Source organism: Clarias gariepinus, chromosome 14, assembly GCF_024256425.1.
Source record: "Clarias gariepinus isolate MV-2021 ecotype Netherlands chromosome 14, CGAR_prim_01v2, whole genome shotgun sequence".
In the NCBI taxonomy this organism is placed as follows: domain Eukaryota; kingdom Metazoa; phylum Chordata; class Actinopteri; order Siluriformes; family Clariidae; genus Clarias; species Clarias gariepinus.
In genome coordinates, this window is record NC_071113.1 from 13,205,974 (window position 1) to 13,229,167 (window position 23,194).

At 38.4% G+C, this 23,194-nt stretch overlaps 2 protein-coding genes across 2 annotated transcripts; one reads left to right on the forward strand and one right to left on the reverse strand.

Annotated features, from left to right (window-relative positions):
- Nucleotides 1-6,367: 6,367 nt before the first annotated feature.
- Nucleotides 6,368-10,619, forward strand: acta2 (actin alpha 2, smooth muscle). Its single transcript, XM_053511458.1, has 9 exons — nucleotides 6,368-6,577; nucleotides 7,738-7,910; nucleotides 8,054-8,182; nucleotides 8,709-8,819; nucleotides 8,926-9,010; nucleotides 9,101-9,262; nucleotides 9,449-9,640; nucleotides 9,738-9,919; nucleotides 10,064-10,619. Exons 2-9 carry the CDS (start codon nucleotides 7,782-7,784, stop codon nucleotides 10,205-10,207), a joined length of 1,134 nt encoding a protein of 377 aa, XP_053367433.1. The 5' UTR covers nucleotides 6,368-6,577; nucleotides 7,738-7,781; the 3' UTR covers nucleotides 10,208-10,619.
- A 400-nt stretch (nucleotides 10,620-11,019) lies between these two features.
- On the reverse strand, nucleotides 11,020-22,474 carry stambpl1 (STAM binding protein-like 1). Its single transcript, XM_053511457.1, has 11 exons — nucleotides 22,211-22,474; nucleotides 20,038-20,144; nucleotides 19,155-19,372; nucleotides 18,484-18,559; nucleotides 17,119-17,214; nucleotides 16,630-16,939; nucleotides 16,407-16,531; nucleotides 15,754-15,891; nucleotides 15,297-15,409; nucleotides 14,141-14,240; nucleotides 11,020-12,311 (listed from the first exon to the last, which is right to left on the reverse strand). Exons 2-11 carry the CDS (start codon nucleotides 20,116-20,118, stop codon nucleotides 12,255-12,257), a joined length of 1,314 nt encoding a protein of 437 aa, XP_053367432.1. The 5' UTR covers nucleotides 20,119-20,144; nucleotides 22,211-22,474; the 3' UTR covers nucleotides 11,020-12,254.
- Nucleotides 22,475-23,194: the final 720 nt, after the last annotated feature.

The following is a 23,194-nucleotide window of genomic DNA, read 5'->3' on the forward strand; positions in this document are numbered from 1 at the left end:
TTCCTTTGACCTCCTATGAACTTAAGTCAGTGAGCTGGTTACACAACATAGCTCCTAGTTGTGAATGAACATGTGATTGTGTGTTTGCATGTGGCCCTGCAATTGAATGGAACCCAGATGCACCGTGACCCTGACTAGGTTCAAATGATTAGTAAAGATGTATTAAATTGAATTACATAAATTGTTAGAGCCATTATTTCAGTCAGGTGCATTTACTTCTGTTTGTTTACATAGATGATAATAATAATAATAATAATAATAATAATAATAATAATAATAATAATAAACCTATTCAGCACCTATAATTGTATATTACTGTATGTCATACCAATATGCTAAAATATAACATGTTAACTAACTGATTTTATATAAAATCGTTAAATAAAAAAACTTAAAGCTCATTATCAAATTCTATTTATGTATTGCACTGAAAGTCCCAAGTTAATGAAAGTGGAGAGGGACTTCCCATATATCTAACATGAGCATATCTGACCACAGGGTGGCAAAAGACGCAAACTAAAACCATGCATGATTCATACACAGAAAGAAGGGGCTTGTTTGCATTTTCATTCATCTGGTTTCTTCTTTAAATGAGAAGAAACATAAGTTTTAGCCTTAAAAGTATTAACCTATACTTTATGAAGTATTCACCTTAATGTACTCTATTCTAAATATTACTTTTCAGTTCACCAGGTTTGGCCCTAAAATGTTTGTTTACTTTATATAGAAAAAAGGAAATGTGAAAAATATATAATGCCAAATTGACATCAGTTGCTACAGATGAGGATCTGAAAGATAACCTGCTGCTTTTAGAGACGTGCGTCAGTTTTAAGGTCATATAGTGGAATTTTATTTCCAGGGAACTGTCTTTGAAGTTTTGAAGAAGTTGCTTTTTGGACATCCATATTTACCCTACAAAATAAGGTTGGGAAAATAGGCCACTTCTGTTTCTCTTTCTAATGCTTATTTCCAGAAAAAAAAATCTTTATTTTAAGCCTAATTCTGCTGGATTTTTATTTATTTTTTTTACAAATAAGCCAAATTAGTACAAATTATACAGTAGTACTACCTGGTCATCACACCCTATTGCATGTCTTCACCAGACAAGAAGTTGGAGGCACAACATTGTATAAAATGTCTCTGTATTCTGTAGCATTACAATTTCTTACAAGTAGCCTACAAATAAAAATTATTGACAGATCTTGACCAGAGATAAACTCAATGACTCATCAAAAGAAGAAAAGTTTAATCATCTGACAGACCAAGACATGAGGAAGGAAATGTATGTAACAACATTAATCATCATCCAATATGTCACTCTTTCCTAGTCTTAATGATGGGTGACACAATTGTATCTAGATTGTTGCAAAACCCACATTTTGTAACGATCTGATGTGACTGATTATTTTAAGGTTTCACAATTTGTCCTTACTGGTCATCGGGTCACTATCATAAGATCAAGCTGAATCCATGCTATCATGCATCACGTTATGCATTCAATTTGGGTTTATATGTTATGTTCAAGCTATTTATATACACTGATCATCAATAACATTGTCATCACAAAACATTGACATATTAACATCAATTATCTATTACAATATATACCTGTAAACTGGAGACAGGATCATGGGCACCAAGTTCACCCATACTGTAACTGCAGGTACCCAACCCCAGCCTGTCTGGTCCAATCCCAAGGAAAAGCCAATGCAGCACAAATCGCCAAAAAAGTTAATGCTGGTCATAAGAGAAAGGCAAAAGAAAACCCAGTGGGTACAGTGACCACACACCAAGTGCAGTGGGCAAAGAGCCCAACGCCCTAACCTGGCCTCCAAACCCTCCAGGTCCCAATTTATATAGCACCCAAGAGGTGTGTCCGGACAAACAAGTTAAATTCACGGAGTAAGGGTGTAACTATATAAATATCCCTCAGTTTATAAATGCATACAGTGTTTTATTTTTTTCTGTCACACTTATATGTTTAGATAATCAAACAAAATGTAATACTGTATTACGCAACAACAATAAGTAAAAACCATATGCAGTTTTAAATGATTATTCTATTTATTATGGGAAAAAAGCTGTTCAAACTTGCCTGGCTCCATGTGAGATAGTAATTGCCCCTAAGCCTAACAACTGGTTGTGTCACCTTCTGGGGTAATGAGTCTTTTACATTGCTGTGGAAGAATTTTGGCCCTCTCTTCTTTGCAGAATTGTTTTAATTCAGCCACACTGGACGGTTTATCCTGTTTAAGGTCAAGCCAAAGCATCTCAATAGGATTTAATTCCGGACTTTCACTAGACCATTTGAAAAACATAGGAAAAAAACTATATTTACTTTTTTAAAACTTGAATTAGTATTTTACTAGTGGCTTTTGGAGCATTCTGCTGTTGCATAACCCAAGTGTACTAAACTTGGTCACAAAAGGTCACAAATTGATGGTCACCAAATTGAAGGTCACCAAAGCAGCCTCAGAACATTACACTACCACCATGATGTTTGACTGTTGGTATAATGTTCTTTTTATGAAATTATATGTTGGTTTTATGCCAAATGTGGGAAACAAAAATTTCCAAAATATTCATCTTTTCTCATCATTCCACAGAATATTTGCACAAAAGTCTTGGGGATAATCAAGATGTTTTTTTGGCAAACATGAGAAGAGCCTTTGTGTTCTTATTGGTCAACAGTAGCTTTTTGGATTCGATCAGATCAGAACAGATTCAGCTTTATTGTCAATGCACATGTATGGTACAAAGCAAAGAAATACAGTTAGCATCTAACTAAAAGTGCATTGGTAAATATAATGAGTGCAAATGAGCAAATGATTATCGATGGGTGCAATAAGGAAGGTATTGTACACCATGATAAAGAATTTGCATATGTAAACTGTATACATATGTAAACATGTTCACAGAAAGGATTATATATAGAAAAGGTTATATACTGTACACTGAGTGCAATGAAGGAAGAGATATAGCATAATGAAATAATATGAATATGTAAATAATACACAGATAAGATTTATGTACAATAATTGCAATGATTAAAGACGGTTGCTATGAAGGAACATATTGGATACCATGGTTATAATATTTGAGAAAGCTGTATACATGTGTGCAAGTTGTTATTTTGAGTGGAATGAGGGAGGTTATTTTACAGTATACAATATACAATATGTGCAACAGGTGGGAATAGTGCAATCCTGACTGTTTATGTACTGTAGTGAGATGTGTTACTGTTTCAGACAAGTTCTATTTAAGTGATTTCTTGATTCAAGAGGTCTGGTAGTAATTAAGCCTGGATGTGGCAAGTGAAATGTAACCCAGCTTTCCAAAAAATGTGGTTAAATCACAGTTTGTTCAGGATTTAGAGATATAAAATTTTACTTTTTTACATAGATCCGGGTTTAGACATTTCTTTCCCCTTAATAAATGAAATCATCATTTAAAAAGTGCATTTTGTATTTCCTTAGATTATCTTTGTGTAATTTTATTTCATGATCTGAATTATTTAAGTGTGACAAGAATTGCAAAAAAAAAAAAAAAAAAACAGGCACTGTACATATAACATGACATTCAGTTCGGTATGTGTTGAATACAAAATAGCTTTAACTATTGTAGTGCTGGGTAATTTTTTTTCCATTAATTTAAATGATAAGATTTGACTAGAAGATTCAAACTGTTCTAGTCAAAATTGTAAAATATGTTTTTTTTTTGTCATTATTTTTTTACAAAAAAAGGGTTTCAGTATTTATGAGCATTCCTTATGTCTTCAGAAAAATATGGCCAGTTTGCCACTGTTTACAAGTTAATAATAAATAGTTCACTTTTTGAACACTTTTTTTTTACTTCACAACTTATGAGTACTATTACACCCCTAATACAGTATGTACTGTATGAGAAACAGAGAGATTTTTGGAGATACTGGCAAGCATCCTTAGAGAAAGACAGAAAAAATTTAGGCATTCTCATGCTTATTCTGAGTTGAATCGTGTTAATCCTAGGCATCCAATGAGATACTGACTGGAGGAGTCCTTTAAGAGAACAGCTGCCTTGCCATTTTCGGTCAAAGCACATGCCAAAAGACCATAAGTTCATCCAACGCCCAGTAGCAAACATTACTCTATGCTGCTGCTTCTGGTCAAGTGCTTTTCTACTGAACCAGAATGAATGCATTTCAGTTTAATTCACTGAACCCATTCAGATATTCAGACATTGGGCATGAGAACTACAATTAATTGAGCCTGATCCTGTTTTAAATTATAAAGATGTATCACATTTTACCATTTGTTTTTTAATAAAACAAATTTACTCTGCAGTCATTGTAAAGTGTTGAGAATGCATGTATGTAGTGCCTGCAAAATACAACAACATGGCTCTTAATTCTGGTTATGTTGACCTTATGCATTGTACAGGTTTCAGTGTTCATACCTGTAAAACAGCCGTAGAACCAATTCAGGAATTATTAGGTCCTCCATGTGTTGAATCATGAACACCATAATTATATCTACAGTGCTTCAGAGGCCTGGTTTTAGTCTACACTGTAAGCGTACTAGCAGCCAGTAGCACGGTGAGAGCAATTCTCAACTTGGATGAGAGCACATCTAAACATGGCAATGGAAATGTGCACAATGACCTAATAATATGAATATTATTAAGGATATCCTGCTCTAAAGCCCTCCCAGAATGCACATCCCAGGCTCAATAATTCCCAATCCACTGCCTTGTGTCCTTATTCCCTCCTAAATAAGCATGCATTATAATCATAGGTAAACAGATAGGCATTCATCCGTATATACACACACACTATAATTCTTCATGCTAGACAGATTTTTTTTTTATTTTGTTTTTCCCAACCCACTCCTTCCGCAGTGTTCTTTTCTTTCCTTACATGCCTGAGAGAGGAGCGGGCTGCCAAGGCTCTCCTTATTTACTGAACAGTTCCTTTTTTGGTGCTGCATTAAAGACAGCTAACAGGGAGGAGAAAACCGTAGCATTTCACTGTGAACAGTGAGTGTTGAGCATGGCTGAAAAAAAAGGCAGACATATGCTTGTTAAGTGTTTACATGAAAGAGAGAGAGAGAGAGAGAGAGAGAGAGAAAGAGCGAGTGAAAGATCCTTAACTTGGCTGTCTGTGTACAGGAATGTCTCCATAAAAGAAAGAGTGACCAACCTTTAGAGAAGGATGAAACCATAATTATGAGCCAAGACTAGTAGCGGTATTATAGCCAACATGAGTTAATTTAATATCTTAATATTATATGTATTTACATAATGTGTATAATAACACATAGTAATAGATACCGTTTAGTGATAGCACATAGTGTGCATTCTCAGCTCACAGTCACGTGCACGTCTATTTCCTCGCATTAACTGCAGTCCTGTAGATGTTTTCCTTCTTTTTTGGTCTCTGATAGCCAATCTTGTACATTCCTCGCAATTTTCCTTTAAATAGTTGAGCAAGAACTTCACGTGGCAAGCGTGATAGCAAAAACAAGGTGGAATCAGCCTCACTGGAGCTGCAGATCAGGGAAACAGAGGCAGACTAACAAGACTATTCAAGAGAAGAGCTCATTCCCTTCACAAATATTCTGTCAGTTAAAGTTTATGAAAAATGACCACATACTAAGTCAATGTTTAGTGACAGAACTCAGTCAAGCACTTAGTACTTATTATTAAGCTTGCATGGGCAGAAGGGATGAGGCACCCAAGCTACAGGCTCTTTCCACTTGTTCTTGTTCTTCACTGTGCTGGATGTCAGAACAATGCACAAAAGGAAAATACAGCATTTCATTCCTCCTGATATATGACTTTGTCATTTCATTTGTGACAGACATCGCTACAGAATATATGAACTGTTTCTGTTTCAAATCAGATCAATTATATTTAGTCATAAATTTATGTTAGGGTGTGTATAGTGATGGTATAATAACATCTGGAAATAAATAATTACTGGAAGTACATTATCCTGCTTTATATTTCATAGTGAGCACAGTGACTAGCATCATCATGAATCACTTCATTTTCTTAAACGCCATCGTTTTTATTCAGTAATGCATGAGAGTTTTGAACAATGCATAGATTATTAAACTTCACCGTAGGTATTTGGGATTGTGTCAATGAAATCTTAGACCATTTTACAGTGTTAATTGATGTGCCTCAATGTGTTCTCCTTCAAGTGCATAATCCTCAGGTAAATGGCCTACTGAGTATGGGTGTGTGCATGCATGTGTGTGATGGGGTGAGGGTGGGGGTTTGCACTAGCCCTAGATCTGTGTTTATGTTCCTGCACGATGAGGTCTCCATCCTTTCCAAAGAAGAAAAAAAAAGTGAGAAAGAGGCAGTGGCTGGAATGCCTTGAGCGATGGCTGCCCCGGATTGGAGTCTTCTCCCCCAGTCATCCCTATAAGGCTGTAGTAGAGTGAACCCAGTGGACGGTGTGCGGCCTGGGCTCCATGTTTGGGAGGTGGGAGGTGGCTGAGAACCACAGACTGGAACTACATAAGAGCTCTACACACTGGTCAGGGCCACACCATCACCAAGTGGCTAAACCCCCCGGCCCAGCACTGTCAGGGTAAGTGGCCTCCACCCACTTTCTTTCCCTTCATCTCGCTGTCTTAATTTTTTTTTTTTAGACCAGTGTTTTAAGTGGGATGCTTTGAGGTAGAATTTGTTACAAAGGAATGCAGATAGTAGATTTCTTTTTCAGAATTTTCTGAAAGTTAGCATTAGGTTGCAGTTCATAATAATTTCCAGGCTTACTCAGGTGCATGATGCTAAAATGGCTTGAAATGGAAACTAAGTTGAGTTGAGTTTGTGGTTTCAGCATTGTGTGAAACTAAATTTTAAAGAGAAAACAACATTTAACCTGATATTTAATAGGACACAGCGTAGAGCTTGAATAATAAAATACAATGGTTAAAAATAGAATACAGACAAATCAGTAATGATTTAATAGTTTATATTTGCCATTGATGAGTATTATAGTGCAGATTTATCTGTTATGGTGTTAAAAACCATAGGTTCAGTTACATGCTGTTAATTGTGTATTTCATGTTTGGAGACAAGCCTATCAGGGGAGATGGTTGAGGCCACTGCTGGATTAAAGTCCTGGTGATTTGTGAGGTTTATGCCTAAATATGGCTTTCTTAAATACAGCAGAGACATCAGTTTGACTCCGTAACTTCTCTCTCTCTCTCTCTCTCTCTCTCTCTCTTAATAAACGGTTGTATGCAGGGAGGGCCAGGGAGAGATTGTGAAGTCCAAAGACAGACATGCCTCCCCATTATTTCCAAATTAGGAATTTTTCCCAGGATCAAGCATTCATTCATCAGGGACAGAAGGACAAGGTCCAGGATACATGGCAGTAAACCTGTGGATTAGTTCTGCAGGGACATTCTTGTTTTTTAACAGTTTTGGATTACTTTTAGCACATTTTACATCAGCCATTTAGAATTTTAAGTGATTTTGAATTTGATCCTATTTTATCACTTTGGAGTAACTGAAACTGAATTGCACTGTAATATTCTGTGCATTCATGATTTTATGGAATAGGGTGTGGTCTTCACCCCCCACACACACACATACACACACATACAATTCTTAGACATTCAAATTTTAATTAATAATGTCCTGATATTTGATTCCCTACTCACAGGTGTTTAAAATGCAATTCCCTCTGCATGCCTAAAAAGCTTTATAAGGTTTATTGATGCTTGCCTGGTGCACTTACAGTGATTGTCTCCTGTTGGAGTGAAGAAGGAAATCCGAGCTGAACCATGTGTGACGACGAAGAAAGCACTGCTCTGGTGTGCGATAACGGCTCAGGACTGTGTAAGGCAGGCTTCGCCGGGGATGATGCCCCTCGAGCCGTGTTTCCCTCCATCGTGGGTCGTCCCAGACATCAGGTGAACATCTCTAACCACATCACATAGGGACAGTAGACTGAAAACATACGCCTACAGGAACCATGACATTTCACTTAGTGGAATGGAAAGTATTGATTTGGGTGATGTGTTATGACACTGGTTTCCTTTACATCTGCTCTCAGGGTGTGATGGTGGGAATGGGGCAGAAAGACAGTTATGTTGGTGATGAAGCACAGAGCAAAAGAGGTATCCTGACCCTCAAATACCCAATTGAGCACGGCATCATCACAAACTGGGACGACATGGAAAAAGTAAGGAGACCTTGCTAATTTAGGCATGGTTACAAACCAGAACTTGCCAAGAACAACAGACCAAATAGTTCCCCGAAATAGTACACACAGCATGTGCTCTTATGCAAGATATCCGTCTGAAATGAACACACAATTGTTCTTATCACTAGACCTTTTCTTTTTTTCCATCTTCTGTGTATTCAAATAGACCCCACTTATACCTGGAAGAACTGTGCTGCTTTATGACTCACTGTGCACATGACTCTCATGCACACACATACGCACCCACACACACTAATGTGTCAAACATTATTCCTCAGGCACACACTGTCATCAACTAGCAGATGTATGCAGCAGATGGTATTATTCACTTAGCACTATGACTATTCCATATCTCACTTAGTCTAAGCATCATGTGTCACAATTAAGAAAACTACAGGTTTTTGTAGATGATCCATTTAACTTTCATCACTCCATTTGTAAGTGATTAATGATGATCTGGACACTTGAAATGCGCACAAGCTGATTGCTTTTATTCTTTCGAAAGATCTGGCATCACTCCTTCTACAATGAGCTCCGTGTTGCTCCTGAGGAGCACCCAACATTGCTGACAGAGGCCCCTCTCAACCCCAAAGCCAACAGGGAGAAGATGACCCAGGTTAGATTCAAAATCTAGACAAAAATGTAAAACACAATCTGTAAGATCATGGAACATGGAATCTTAGCTACTTTTCATGTGCAAACCATACTGTCTGTTCCATCAGATTATGTTTGAGACCTTCAATGTTCCAGCCATGTACGTAGCTATTCAGGCGGTGCTATCCCTCTATGCCTCTGGACGCACAACAGGTCAGTTCTCTTTTTCACTTCCGAAAACCCTGAACAGATTTACCTTCTGAGTGACAGAACATTGTCCTGAATAAACATGTTTTTGTGCAGGTATTGTTCTTGATTCTGGTGATGGTGTAACCCACAACGTGCCCATTTACGAGGGCTACGCTCTTCCTCACGCCATCATGCGTTTGGACTTGGCCGGCCGTGATCTCACTGACTACCTCATGAAGATCCTGACTGAACGTGGCTACTCCTTCGTGACCACTGGTGAATGCAGAAAGCAATAAAACACTCTCTATTTATATTTTGTGTAACCTTAAACCGAAATGTAGTGCATTCCACAAGAAAAGAGCAATGATAGAAATAAACAGTAATTGCACTTCTTTACATGTACGCAAACGTTTTACATGAAAACACCCGTGCCTTGTGACTGAAGCAATTTGTCTCATGCAGCTGAAAGAGAAATTGTCCGTGATATCAAGGAGAAGCTGTGCTATGTTGCATTGGACTTTGAGAATGAGATGGCCACAGCTGCCACCTCTTCCTCTCTGGAGAAGAGCTATGAGCTTCCTGATGGGCAGGTCATCACCATTGGCAACGAGAGGTTCCGCTGTCCTGAGACCCTTTTCCAACCATCCTTTATCGGTAACTCCTCTTTTCTTTTCTTTGAATTTGACTCTTTCATCAGTTACTTCTTGCACCATGTGATGCACTAGTTCTAAGATATGGTTTTCCTTTTCAGGTATGGAGTCTGCTGGTATCCATGAAACTACTTACAACAGCATCATGAAGTGTGACATTGACATCCGTAAGGACCTGTATGCCAACAATGTCCTGTCTGGCGGTACCACCATGTACCCTGGTATTGCTGACAGGATGCAGAAGGAGATCACTGCTTTGGCCCCCAGCACCATGAAGATCAAGGTGATTACTCTAATTGGTTGTATTATAATCGTATTAAGCTTATTTGTAGTTGGTTGTTCCTTGAGATACTTCAATCACATCATCTCTGAACTTTTTTTTTTTGTAAATGTTATTTGTGGATGCTGTGTGTGTGTGTGTGCATAGATCATTGCCCCACCAGAAAGAAAGTATTCAGTATGGATTGGCGGCTCCATCCTGGCTTCCCTCTCCACCTTCCAGCAGATGTGGATCAGCAAGCAGGAGTATGACGAGGCCGGTCCATCCATTGTGCATCGCAAGTGCTTCTAAACTCAAAAGCCCCAAGCCCTCAAAATTCTGCTCTCGCTTCCTAGCCTGTAAACTGTGAATGTATCCTCTGGTTTCTCTCCTGTTTTGTCTTTGCACTGCCCACACTTGCGTGAAAGTTTTTTTTTTTCTCGTCATTAATTGTTTTTGTTACATTGGATGAGCAAAGCCGCCAACATGAACAGATTTGGAAGATTCCTGGGGTTTAGTGAGGCTCCAGACAGAGGGACAGAATGCTAGGTGTTATGTAATAGTTTATAGAGGAACAGAGCTCACATACTCCCTCTTGTGTTTCAAACACCATAAGATACCTTTTGCATGTGATTTCTCAATGCTAAAAGCTATGAGACAGTTTGTATGGATATCTATAAAGTAACCCCAGGAACAAATAAAGCTCTGCATACTGAAACTATAATTAATGTCTCTTTCTTTCTGCACACAAATGCATCTTAGACCATGATAAATAATGATAAGTGATGCTATATTATTGGCACCATCTTGCAGGATATGTTCCTGAATTTCTAAAGAAAAAGTCCATCTAAAGTAAAAAATATTTATTCATTTCATTATTTTCTAACTTTAATAATACAACATCCCACAGAGATTGGTACAATATTTCAATTTATTTTGTTTGTTCATGAGCAGTATAGCAGCACCTTCATTAAAAACCCAGATCAGGTTTGGAATCAGTAGAGAATATTTGTTCATGTAACAGATTTCAGATTAATTTGATTCCTGGCTTCATTTTAAATCATTTTATTTTTTTAAAATTGAGATAAGTCTGATTTAAAAATGATACCATCCAACTTACAGGCTTTAAGTTTTCTTTTTTTATTGAAAAATGGCAGTAGGGGGAAAAACATTGTACAGGTCACTGCATCATATTGCCCACAAGTTCCTGTTGCAGAGTAAACCAGCACTAAAACTTTTATAGAAACTACTGAAATCTAGACAAAAAAAAAAAAAAAAACACAATGCCACAGCGCAATGACACAAAATGTCAACAAGACTTAGTTAACATCAAAGAGGATCTCGCAACTTTATATTTTAAAATGTTCTGTTGTTCCACTATGGAATGGTAAGTTGAAAAATAAAAGAAGGAGCCACTGGTTGATTTAAGTTATCATGTTCACATGAGAGGATGATACCTGAGATCACTGGTTTTATCAAGCCTCAAGTTTCATGGCAGTAGCTCCTTTAATAAGGCGTATTAGGCTTCTTTGCTTTTTCTACTGTAGGTGCTTTGGTAAAGGAGAAAATGAGGCAAAAACTAGGGGATATCTGTCTGTTTGTGCAGCTCAGCTTTGCTGTTTATTGTAAGGCTCAAACTCCTGAGCGCAACGACTAATGCCAAAAAGGCCATAATAAAAAACTGCTTTTGTAACTTCGAACCCCACCTTCAAGTAAAACATCACCATCACTGAGCTAAAGTTCTCTAGCTGGCAAAGGTTGCTTTTAGCTGTATACTACACAATACGCACTGATCATAGCTTGAGGTCCCTGGACTAAACATTGCAGCTATAACAATTCACTTCAGCATAACTGACATGATAGAAACTTTGCAAATACATATTGGGTAAAGGTATCTGAGCACATAGCAAGATATAGATATAAAAAAAATAATAATATCATTTTACATAAGGCAACTGTCTAAAAATCATTTTGCATCCTGGTAAAAAGTTCACATTTTGGTTGTGGCATTTATAGCTAAAAGATGCCACCTTCAGGACGCACTGTAAAATCCAACCTGACAAGCAGTCAGATCAGATCACAAAACTGTCCAAATAGATTGCTTTTAAACAGGCACAAATGCTAAAGCAAGCTGTTGAAAATTCCATAACCGAACACAGACAGAGGGGAAAAAACACCACTTAAAAGCTTTACAGCTTCATGACAAGATGCCAACGTCAACCTGTGCAACAGACTCCACTTCACAGTACTTTTTTGTTGAATAAATAAATAAATACAAAAAAGCCTCCAAGTAGCCGAAGATAAAAAATAAAACTCTTGGGCCTGTGGCTTCTACTGAAGCGTGTCCTCCTTTCATCTGTCACCTGAGGTCCAGCACTGTTGTTTTGGCGTCCTTCACAACCACGTGCTTACAGATCTGTAAGTTACACACATTTAATTTTTTATTTTTCTAACGGTGTGGAGAAATTTTATACTTTTCAATTTTATAATTACAAACTAACTTTAATGCCTCTTAAATAGGCAGTCATTAGTTTAAGTATTAGTTTGTATAAGAATAACAAATACAAAAAAAAATAATAATAAATTTTAAATCACAGTTATGAGAGAACAAACTGCCTTTATTTCTCTAAATAATCCTCTGCTACACTAATGCACTTATCCCAGCATTTCACTAGTGCTTGAACACGATAAAAAGAGAAAGTTCTCTTATTATGCCGGAGCCATGATTCCATGACTATGCCGCCTGCTTCATGTCTAAAACGCTGGCCTCCTGTTGAACTCCTTTAATGGCCCACACATGTTGAAGATGTTGAAGCAAGATCAGGACTGTAGGGAGCATGTGACATGAACTCCTAGTCGTGTTCCTATAATGTGCAAGTGATGTTCGTGAATGACTGCGTGTACTGTTTCCTAAGACATGTGCGTCTCTTCCGGAAGTTTTCAGCAAGTTTTCTGTCAATTTTTTTAATCAGGCTTTCACTCGCTAAATATTCACAAGAATGACTATAGGGGGACTTGAGCCACCTCGGTAGGGATTGTCACTTACAGATGTGCGGCCTTCTTTAAAATGTTTGCGCCATTCAAATGTTTTACTGTGGTTAAGGGTCTAATCACCGCACTGTGATTGAAGTCTTCTGTAAATGTCAATACACCCAAATTCATGAGAAACCGTTTTAAGTCCCAGTTTAAACACCCCTTATAGTAAGGAACAAGGAAGCAAAAAGTGGTTGGAGGCAAACAAACTAAAGATCAGATAAATCATGGGACGTAATGATTTAAGAGTTAAATGGTGAAATGGCTATAGCATCACACTACGCTACCATTAGCTAGGATGGACAGGGTATTTTTTAGTATAGCTAGATACCCTAGGTAAAAAATGTTAGGTTGCATTACCTAAACACTTACAGCAGCAAGGTTTTAAAAACACACAATAAAAAACATATTGGAAATATTCCAATACAAGTGTAGAAGAAATATGCTAGCTCTATTTTTCAGCAAAAAGCACTAACAGAAATGTTCCTAGCTAGCCACTTCTGTTACTACATATACAGTAGTAATTGATTAATTAAGCAATTTAATAAACCAGCAGTAAATATATAGTAACAGACACAAACATATCACAGGAACACAGAAGTCCCTGACTAACTAGCAAATGTTGCTAGGTTTTACACTAGCAAAGAGAATAGCTAACTGTAGCTAACTGAAATTTTTACTAAACTAAGGTAGGAAGCTGAGTCTGATAAAAAGTAGTTATTTAGACAATTGGTCTTACCATTATTTTTTTTTTATATTTACCCAATATGAAAAATAAATGTGATATTTGTCACTCAATTACTATTACTACTGTATACAGAAGTGGCTAGCTAGCCAGGAACATTTCTGTGTGTAATCACTAGCCATTTAGTATTACTGGTTGCAATGTTAAAATCAAACCTATGGTTTTGGTATTTAACAGAAGCAGTATGGCTGAAGGTGTTACAGTGAAGAGCCTTAATATCATACTGCGTTAACAAAGTAGGCCCTGGTGAAAACGCAACTGCAGAAACAAAATCCAGGTGCAAATAACCTCTTTCACAATACTGAAACTGTGTCTTATATGCCTATTCCTTTAAACAAAAATGATGATCTAATTGAGTTTTTTTTTTTTTATATTTATCCTTAGCAGTTCAATACTAGTGCTGTCACTAGTACAACCTACAGTATGATTTGCTGTTCAATCAGACAAAGTAAGGCTGAGGGTCTTACGGTAAAAAGTGGAGGGTCTTTCGAGTGCGGGTGAAATCCTTTCAGTCTGCAGCCAGCCACCTCGCTCATTCCAGTGGCGGTGAGGCGGAACACTCCGGTACTGCAGGTAGCATAAGAGGCAGACAGCAGCATAAGACCATCAGAAGACCTCACACAACTAGATCAGCTAATATAAGATAATACGGATTATTAAATACCTTACTGTACTGCACATAGGACTTCCTAATGTTACAACATCATGTTATACCAGGTTTGACGTCACTCCACTGTCTCCAGTGTCCCTTAGCATTAACTACAAACCTGGTTTTAAATCACTTAATGGTTTAGAATTTTTAAACATTTTTTAACATAAATATTTTAAACTTTATAACAATTTCGGAATAGGAATAGCGTTTTATGCAGTTGTAATGCATATCTGGGACGCATTATCAATAAGCATTAGTCTGGGTCCATCTATCAGTAATTTTAAAAAGGACTTTATTATTTATCTTTTACTGGCATCTTACACTTACTGTACATGACTTAAATGAATTTTTATCAATTTAATTAGTCTTTTATTACAAGTATTCTGTTTTATATTTTTACTATTTCATTTTTTTCAGTACTGGTATTATTTATATTCATATTATTATTTTCATTATGTGGAGTAGTAAACTTATAATTATAGTAATTGTAATAAATGTTAAACAGAGTTTTAGTTTATTTATTCATTCATGAATGTATCCTGTACAGGGCCTGGACCCTATTCCAGGAGATTTAAAGCACAGAGTAGGGTAAACCCTGGATAGGGTGCCAAGCCATCGCAGGGCACACTCACGCGCACACAGATTTGGGAACGCTAATTAGAGTAATCTGCATGTCTTTGGACTGTAGGAAAAAAACGAAGCATAGGAAGACTAGGCAAACTCTACGCACAAAAACCCAATGCAGAAATGAAACCCTCGACCATGGAGGTGCAGGGCCACAGTGCTAACCACTACGCCACGCAGCCTGGTTTTAGTTTAAATGTTCAGTAATTTGTCCAAAAATGTCAGTCTTTTTTAAGACTTATTTATGCTTGCTTTATTTATAATAAGTGGTGTCATTCTAAAAATGTAACCTGGTCAAGTTTCCTGCCTGGCAACTATGACATTAGAATTTATGTAATCTCACTCACTCATTATGCTTGGGTGAGCAGACAATGGCGATGGCCTCGGGCAGCATCAGTTGATAAGAGCTGTGCGTGTGGAGATCCACACTGGAAAGAAAAGCTGTCTGTGTGGGATGCGTCTGTAAGCATGAATATATAAAGACACAAACACACACACAAATGAATAACTAACATCTTCACACAATCGGTCCTTGCGTGATCACTAAGTGATTTCCCTGGGACTGTGAATAAGTATGTAAAATGATTACGGATGTTACCATGGTGACACCCTTATCTGAGGCCCTATTACATTTGATCCAGCAGGTAACATGAGGGTCATTTTGAATAAACTCTCTAATTTTTTGCTAGCATCCCATTATGTTTATAGAAAAGACTAATCTTAAAAAATAGGGATTTATATATATATATATATATATATATATATATATATATGAATAAAGAAAAATTATAGAAAGTGGCCTACATGTATCCAGCCAAGGGTCAGTAGGTTATGGTGGTCCTGATAACTGAATAGCTCTTCCACGTTCTCCATGTCACAGTAGTCTGGACCTGATGACTGTTTGGGCACGATCACGTGGGTGAGCATGAACTCGTTGTGAGTCTGGAGGGTAGAGCAAAAGAACAAAGAGGTTTTTTTTTTTTTTTTTTACATTCTGTTCATTGTAAAGCTGTTTTAGCTAACTAAGCAAACAAAGCCAAAGTGCAACCTTTTGTGAAATGTTTATAAAACCATTGTAAGGGAAGTAAGTAAACCTTGAACTCACTTACGCCCAGTTTCAATATCACCGCACAACATAGGCACTCTTATGCCAGAAAACACAAATGCAGAGAAACAGGTTGTACTTTGCAGAGCCATGAAACAAAATCCAAGTGCAAATAACCCCTTTCACAATACTGAAACTGCATCTTATATGCCTACTCCTTAAAACAAATCCAATAACATTCTTATCATGTAATAAACACAGAAAAAGGAAGCAGCGTGGGGATGGTAAAAAGTTGTTTGAAGTGACTGAACGCACACCAAGAGAATAAATTTAAATAGACTGTTATATGTTCTATTGTTATCGGGTAACAGTTTCCATTGAGGTGCATTTGAATTGAAAGTGAATTGTATACCAGTTTTCCACAGAGCACGCCACATGTTTCAATGCCTCTGGCTGTATTGCGATCGGCCAGCAGCAGGAACCTGTATGTCAGGTCTCGAGGAATTAGAACCCGCCTCAGGCCTTCCACTTGTTGATCTAGATAGACACAGACATGCACATGCAATGGTTTTAACATCCACGGATTAGACACACAGCCACGTGGGGACAAAAATCATTCTCGTCATGTGACTCACTTTGGACTGCAGCTAATGTGGCCGCAGGTTTAGGGACAGGTGTGGCTTGTTTGTTGCGGTTGGGGTCAAGGCGTGTATGGTTTTTTGGAGCCTGAGACAGACATGAGCCATCTGTTTGTTCAGGTTCTTTAGGGCCCGCATCCTGTTTACGGTTGGCCTGCTCCTGACGCCGCAGCTGGTCCTCGAAGTAACGGAACTGCTCTGACTCCAGCTGCATTTTTCTCAACTGCGCTACGCGCTGTTTCTCTTCCTCTAGCAAAGATAGCTTCTGTAGCTGTTCTCCACACACAGCTACAGGTACAGCCTGACTCTAAAACCACACACACAGCCACATGAATATATAGAAACACAGGGTTTTTGTCAATTCTAGCTTTACTAGCATGCATGTTAAACCCAGTGCAGCTTAGATTACAAAATGATGAAACACAGGGCTTGGAGTCACTAAGAGCTGACAAGGGTATAATCTGTTCGAGTGCACCTTGCGCTTACCTGCCTCTTCAGATATTCACTGTACTCTTTACTGTATTTCTCATGAAGTAGTTTCCTCAGCTGGTCCTTGCATGGAAAAGCCACTTCTTGCAATTTCTATCAAAAGATAATGTGTAAAAATGATGATGTGAAAATAATGTATATTAATCAAATATTTGCTTTAGGCAACATGAAAATATACTGCCTGGAAATAAATGGTCACCTTTTCAAAAAGGTAAAATCATTGGGCTATATCAAGCAAGGAAAACAAATAAGGAGATTTCAAATTAATGGAAATGTGTTTAGAATCTTTATCAAAATTTATCAAAACCTGGAAGGATAGTGCTGAAGAAATGTGGTCAGGAAAAAAACAAGGAATAGAGATCACTTAAACGCTCGGTGTTAAGATTTGCTTAAACGCCTAAAGTTGCATAGTAAAAATAATCATCAGTAAAAACCATGGCTATATTAAGTTATGAAAATAAGATCATTTACATAGACACACAAGAAGGGAGAAACAATGCACCCACCATGTATAGTGCTCATTATACTGTACAAGCCTCTGGAGGCAGTGTTATGATCTGGGTTTAGTTAAGTTCGTCAGGTCAAGACTCAACAACATTATGATGCAATAAAATGAAGTCAGCTGACAACCTGAATGTACTGAATGACCAGATTATCACATCAATTGAGTTTTTCATCCCTGATGGCACAGGGCTATTCCAGGACTCAAGTTGTGAAAAAGTGGCATGAGGAATCATTTTTACATGTGAACATGAACTCGTCAACACATTGTGTGCTGTAATCAAAGCTAACATTGAATGCATTAAGCAGTGCAGAATAGTGATATTGCAATGAAAACTTCAAGCAGCCGCCTGATGATAGTCATCTGAGAGACTGTCAACAGTCTAGAGATTGGCTTGTTGACTGTGATGTGTATCCAAGGTGGACTATCCACCCTCTATTTAAAGTCTTCCAAGCACTATAAAAAAAAGTATAGTCCCAAGAGATTTCTGCCCACCCATCCTAAGGCACAGAGGAATTTGTTCTAATGCCAGCAGGATATAAGGATATATACTCCTACAGAAAGAACAGTTTCAGTAAAAGTCACAAATGAAAAATAAACCAAAAAGAAAAAAAAAATCAAACTCAATAAGCAGAAATGATATGAGTTTAAAAAAAATATTGACCTTGAATGCACCATGCAGCAAGTCTGCATTTCTAGACTGAACTGCCTACGCAACAACTGTAGTACAATGAAGACATTTTCTGTATCGTCTCAGTGGGAGCAAGACTCTCTGTGCAAATGAAGCATAATGTTAAAAGGATTTACAGTGGGCTTAGCGCCATCGTGCTCCATCACAGCATAGGCTGCCAGGGGCTTACCTTCATTATGACTTGTTTCTCTGGGACGTTGCACTGCTGATAGTCCCGATGACTGGGAAGTTTCTCCACAAACAAACTGCAGAGTGACAACAGAATAAAACATTGCAGTGCAGACTGTATGTTAAAACTATTGCTATTAATAATGAGACTGAGCTACAAGTACCCAAGTGTTATGCACCTGCCCCTTCTTACATGCAAAGAGCTCATCTTAACAATTTTAGTCAGTTCGCATGTAAAACGGACAAATTCCCAATTTATATTTCAACAAGATATGTCATTTGTGAACCATTCAGTCTTTTTGAGTGATTCATTAAGGTAAATAAAGTGGCAGTGATATCGGTCAATACCTTTTGTTCAGTCGCTGCTGATGGGTTTCACAATGCCACAAAGCCAAACTGATATGGAAGTCAAAAAGCTTTATTTCTATACAAATAACTAAGAAACTTCATGATTATTAACCATAGATTTCTCATGATACACACTAGTTCATCGACGCTCTAGCTTTCTAAAAGCATAACTAAAAGATGAAATAGTGTTGAAAATTTGCTAGTAAATTTCTGGGAAAAAGAAATGTTATGGCTTAGAAAAGCTTTAATTGAATGTACCACCATTATCCTCAACCATTTTGGAAGAGATATGTAAAAGCTGCATGGAAATGTAAGCGTAAGTACGTGATAAACTTGTTGTAGAGGACGAAAGCGTTTTCCAGACTGCCCTCCTCCAGGTAGACGGCGGCCATGCGCTCCATTTCTACCCCTGAGCGAAAGTAGCGACGTGGCGCGATGTCCTCGCTGATCTCAATATTGTAGCCCATCTTACTGAGGGCTCGCACACGCTCGACTGCCGGCAGTGTTACATCCGTATAGTCTGGCTCAGCTGCCAGCTTCTTCTGCAAATAAAGAGTAGAGCTGAATCACCACATAAGAACACAGAAACACAAATAAATTAGCTCTGTTCGTTGTTTGTTCTCAGTGCTCCTTCAGAGCCGAGACAGACCGGAAGCCACTGTCGGTGGCCCTCAGCCCCCATACTAACGGCACAGAGCCGCTTTTCAATGGTCATAAAGGATAGAGGGCTTTTTATTAACATTCAGTACAGCCCCACAGAGCTAGAAGAAAGACTGGCTCAGCACTCTATACTTGCTGAAAATGACTACCAGTATCACTTCTGTACACAATATTGAACAACAATGCCAAGCTTAATTAATTAAAAAGCTCCACGGTGGTTAGTCAGCAGCAAGAAAAAAAAGAGCAAGAGGGCAGGATTATTTACTAAACCAAATGATTATAACACTCTCTTTGTCTTTAATCATCTATTCATGAAGAAGGGAAGCAAAGTGTGAAGGGGCTTACATCCGTTCCTTCCGTCCCCACTCCCTCCCACTTCAGAATGGAAGGATGTGAATGACAGCGCAGCTGCACTGAGCATGCTAATGGATGAGTCAGATATACCCTCCAGCCCTTTATGCCCTCTCACACTCTCCCCCAGCACTCAGAAAACTGACCCATTAACCACTCCACCCCAGCATACACCAATCCATCCCCCATCACTCACCAGCGTGCTGAAGCTGAACTCCTGCTCCATGGCGCATTTAAGATGCGGGCTGGCAGGCTCCAATCCTCCCGATGTCTCCATCTGTCATTTCCCAAGATGATTCCTCACTGAGGGGGGAAAAAAAATACACGTGTCAGCTCTGACATCATGACATCTTGAGCCGGCTGTGGCGAGGCCACTGGGTCGATACGGCCTCCTAAAAGGCCATTAAAGCCTGCTAAATGCAGACCTTTCACTTTACCTTCTGACTACACCTTCCATTACTCAAACTAACACCAACCTTCATACTGAAGCTTCCATCAGCTTTTTTTTTTTTTTTTTTTTTTTTAGATCAGGTATGTCAGTCTGCAGTCTCAAGGTACACAGCACTGCAGAGGTTAGTATTACAGCTCGTTTTAACCTTCGGATTCGACACTTCACACGCTGAATTAAGCTGGCGTCCTCCGAGTTTGACACCTCTGCTTCAGACAGTGTTCCTTAATTCATTTACATGGTTACAATGTGGGGGTGCATGAATCTCCTTAGGGAGATTATTAATTATATTATTCACAAAAACACAGCGAGTTTTCATCCAAAACAGCTATGCATACTTCTATTCAGGGCAGAAACTGTGCTACAGTTGCTATGACAGCTTGTAACCATGCAGAAAAATATGGTGAGTCACAGATATCAGTTGTGGGGAAAAAAAGGGACTTTGCACAAAGCATGGAACTCAGCGAACCTGAGACACTTTTCCTCTATGAATCTTTTTTACTCATCCATCACCAAGCCACACTTTTAAATTTATGATAGATGCAGCAGAATGGTTTGTTATCGAACACCGTGGTACTCAGGTTGATGATGCCATGGCAACATGAAATGGATGTGGAGTAAGAATAAAGAGCTGGTGCGATGGAGATATATACGTGCAATTTAGCACTGATCAAATCACATCCAGCACCTCACACATCTGATTTGTCAGCTTTTGCATCAACATAAATTACATAAATCATGTACATGGTGAATAGTAATGAAAAACTGGGTCAGTCCATTTGCAGATGACTGTGTAATGTCAACAGGCACCAGGTTCAAATAGACTAAGGCTCTAAAAAAAATTTTAAAGGATTGACATTCTTTTTAAAGTACTGAATTTAAGTTATGTGTCTGGGAAATATACAGATGTCTGCATTTTATTTCCTTGTAAATACAGGCTAAAAAGCTATGGCACAAGACGATTTCACCAATTAGACACATTTTTATTTTTAATGTAATAAACGGGCATTCACTGGGAAATAAAAATAATACTAAATAATTCCCTTCAATGCAAGTCATACAAAGTGATTTAGCAATGTCACAACTCTTAGGCCCATCCCATTTAAAGACATGTTTTTCATTCATAAACAGACTTTTGAATACCTCAGAGGTTGTTAAAAAAAATGCTAGACAGTAAAAAAACATTGTCAAAGTGGACGTGCAGCATACCTTTAGTGCTGACGACAAAAAAAACACACCACCCATAGCAAAGAGGAAAGTTCCATGATCTGTAATCCTGAAGCTTCGGTAATCCTGAATCCACATTCCAGATTTCTCTGTAACATGTTGATATGCATGGTCCGTACCCCTAACATTATACTTACTGATGTTCTCACGGGTCTTTGTGCTGTATTCAAGGGTTTTTAGTTTTCCTAAACTAATCTAGTTTGGAAGTATTTCTGAGAATATTAGTTTTATTTAAAGCTTTACAAATTGCAAGTTTTATATATGTATATATATATATATATATATATACACACACACACACACACACACACACTGTATATAAAATTCACTTATTTATTGTTGGTTTCTAAGAGTGGACAATGGGTGCCCAATAAATATCTCCCTGCTAACATCCATCCCTGATTTTATATGTAATCTGATGCTGCTCTAAGAGTGTAACAGGAATAGTTTTGGTATGCTAAAGGCACATAGTTTAAACTTGCATCAGCAACATCTGGTGATCATGTGAGGCAAACTGATTGTTTATTCCTGATTAATGAAATATTGCAAGTCTGAATAAATACACATTGAGAATAATCTAGACAAAACAGCAAGCAATAGAGATTTTACATCAACGGGGGGGAAAAAATCCCTTGATTGATCAGAACAGAAAAAAAGAGATTATATAAAAATGTAAACAATGCCTCCTATTCACCTGTCAGTGCATTGCTGGTGTCCCATGCTCCGCATCCCTCTCGCGCTCCTCACGCGCAGCACATGCTTACAGAACCCAGGACTCGGGTCTCAGTGTGACGCCAATCGTTTCACCTCCGCACTTCATAAACAACCTATTTATTCACCTCGCCAGAAAGACAGGCAGGGTTTACCACCGCTCTGCCTGAAACGTGCTCTTTAGCGACATAACCTGCTGTATAATACAAGCGTTTGTGTCTGAGGTGCGTGAGCAGCACAGCGGCGCTTCGACACACACACACACACACACCGTGGGCGGAGGGAGCCAATGACACGGTAGTGCGTCCTGCGCTATGGAAAGCCACAAGTGACAAATTTTCTCGACCACCATGGAATTATGTGGCTGCACGGAGTATTTAAAGACTCGCGCGGTTTATCGTTTCCCTAAAAAAATCACAACAGATGTATGTTTAAACGATGACTAAGTGCTAATTTATTGAAAACATTTTTTAAAACACAAGGGGCTTTCAAAAGGTTTCGAGACTTGTTCTGTAACGCGCCAGCCGAGGGCAGCACGAGGCTGCACACAGTCACAGGGAGCACCGACATTCTTAAGTCAGTGTGCCAAAAGACATCATCATCCTGTGGACTGAGGCTATTTAATTATGGACACATGGAGACGTTTGACATAATCATGCAATGCTGCAATGGCTCATTTGAGGTGTTTTGAGTGGCACGCGTGTTTGAAAAGATTCAGCAACTTTTTGCATGATGATCATCAGAGAACAAATTCACAACCTTGCTGCTGTTGTCAGTGTGTCTAACAGAAAAGTCCAGGAAATCCTTATGTGTGATTTGCGCCTGGGTGTATGGGTACGACCCTGAGATGATGCAAAAATATTCACAGTGGAATAGCCCATCATCTCCACGACTAAAAAGGGCAAGGCAGGTCCAAAGCTCAACCGAGAATTTGTCCCCAGGGTCCAGACCATCAATAGTGAATTTT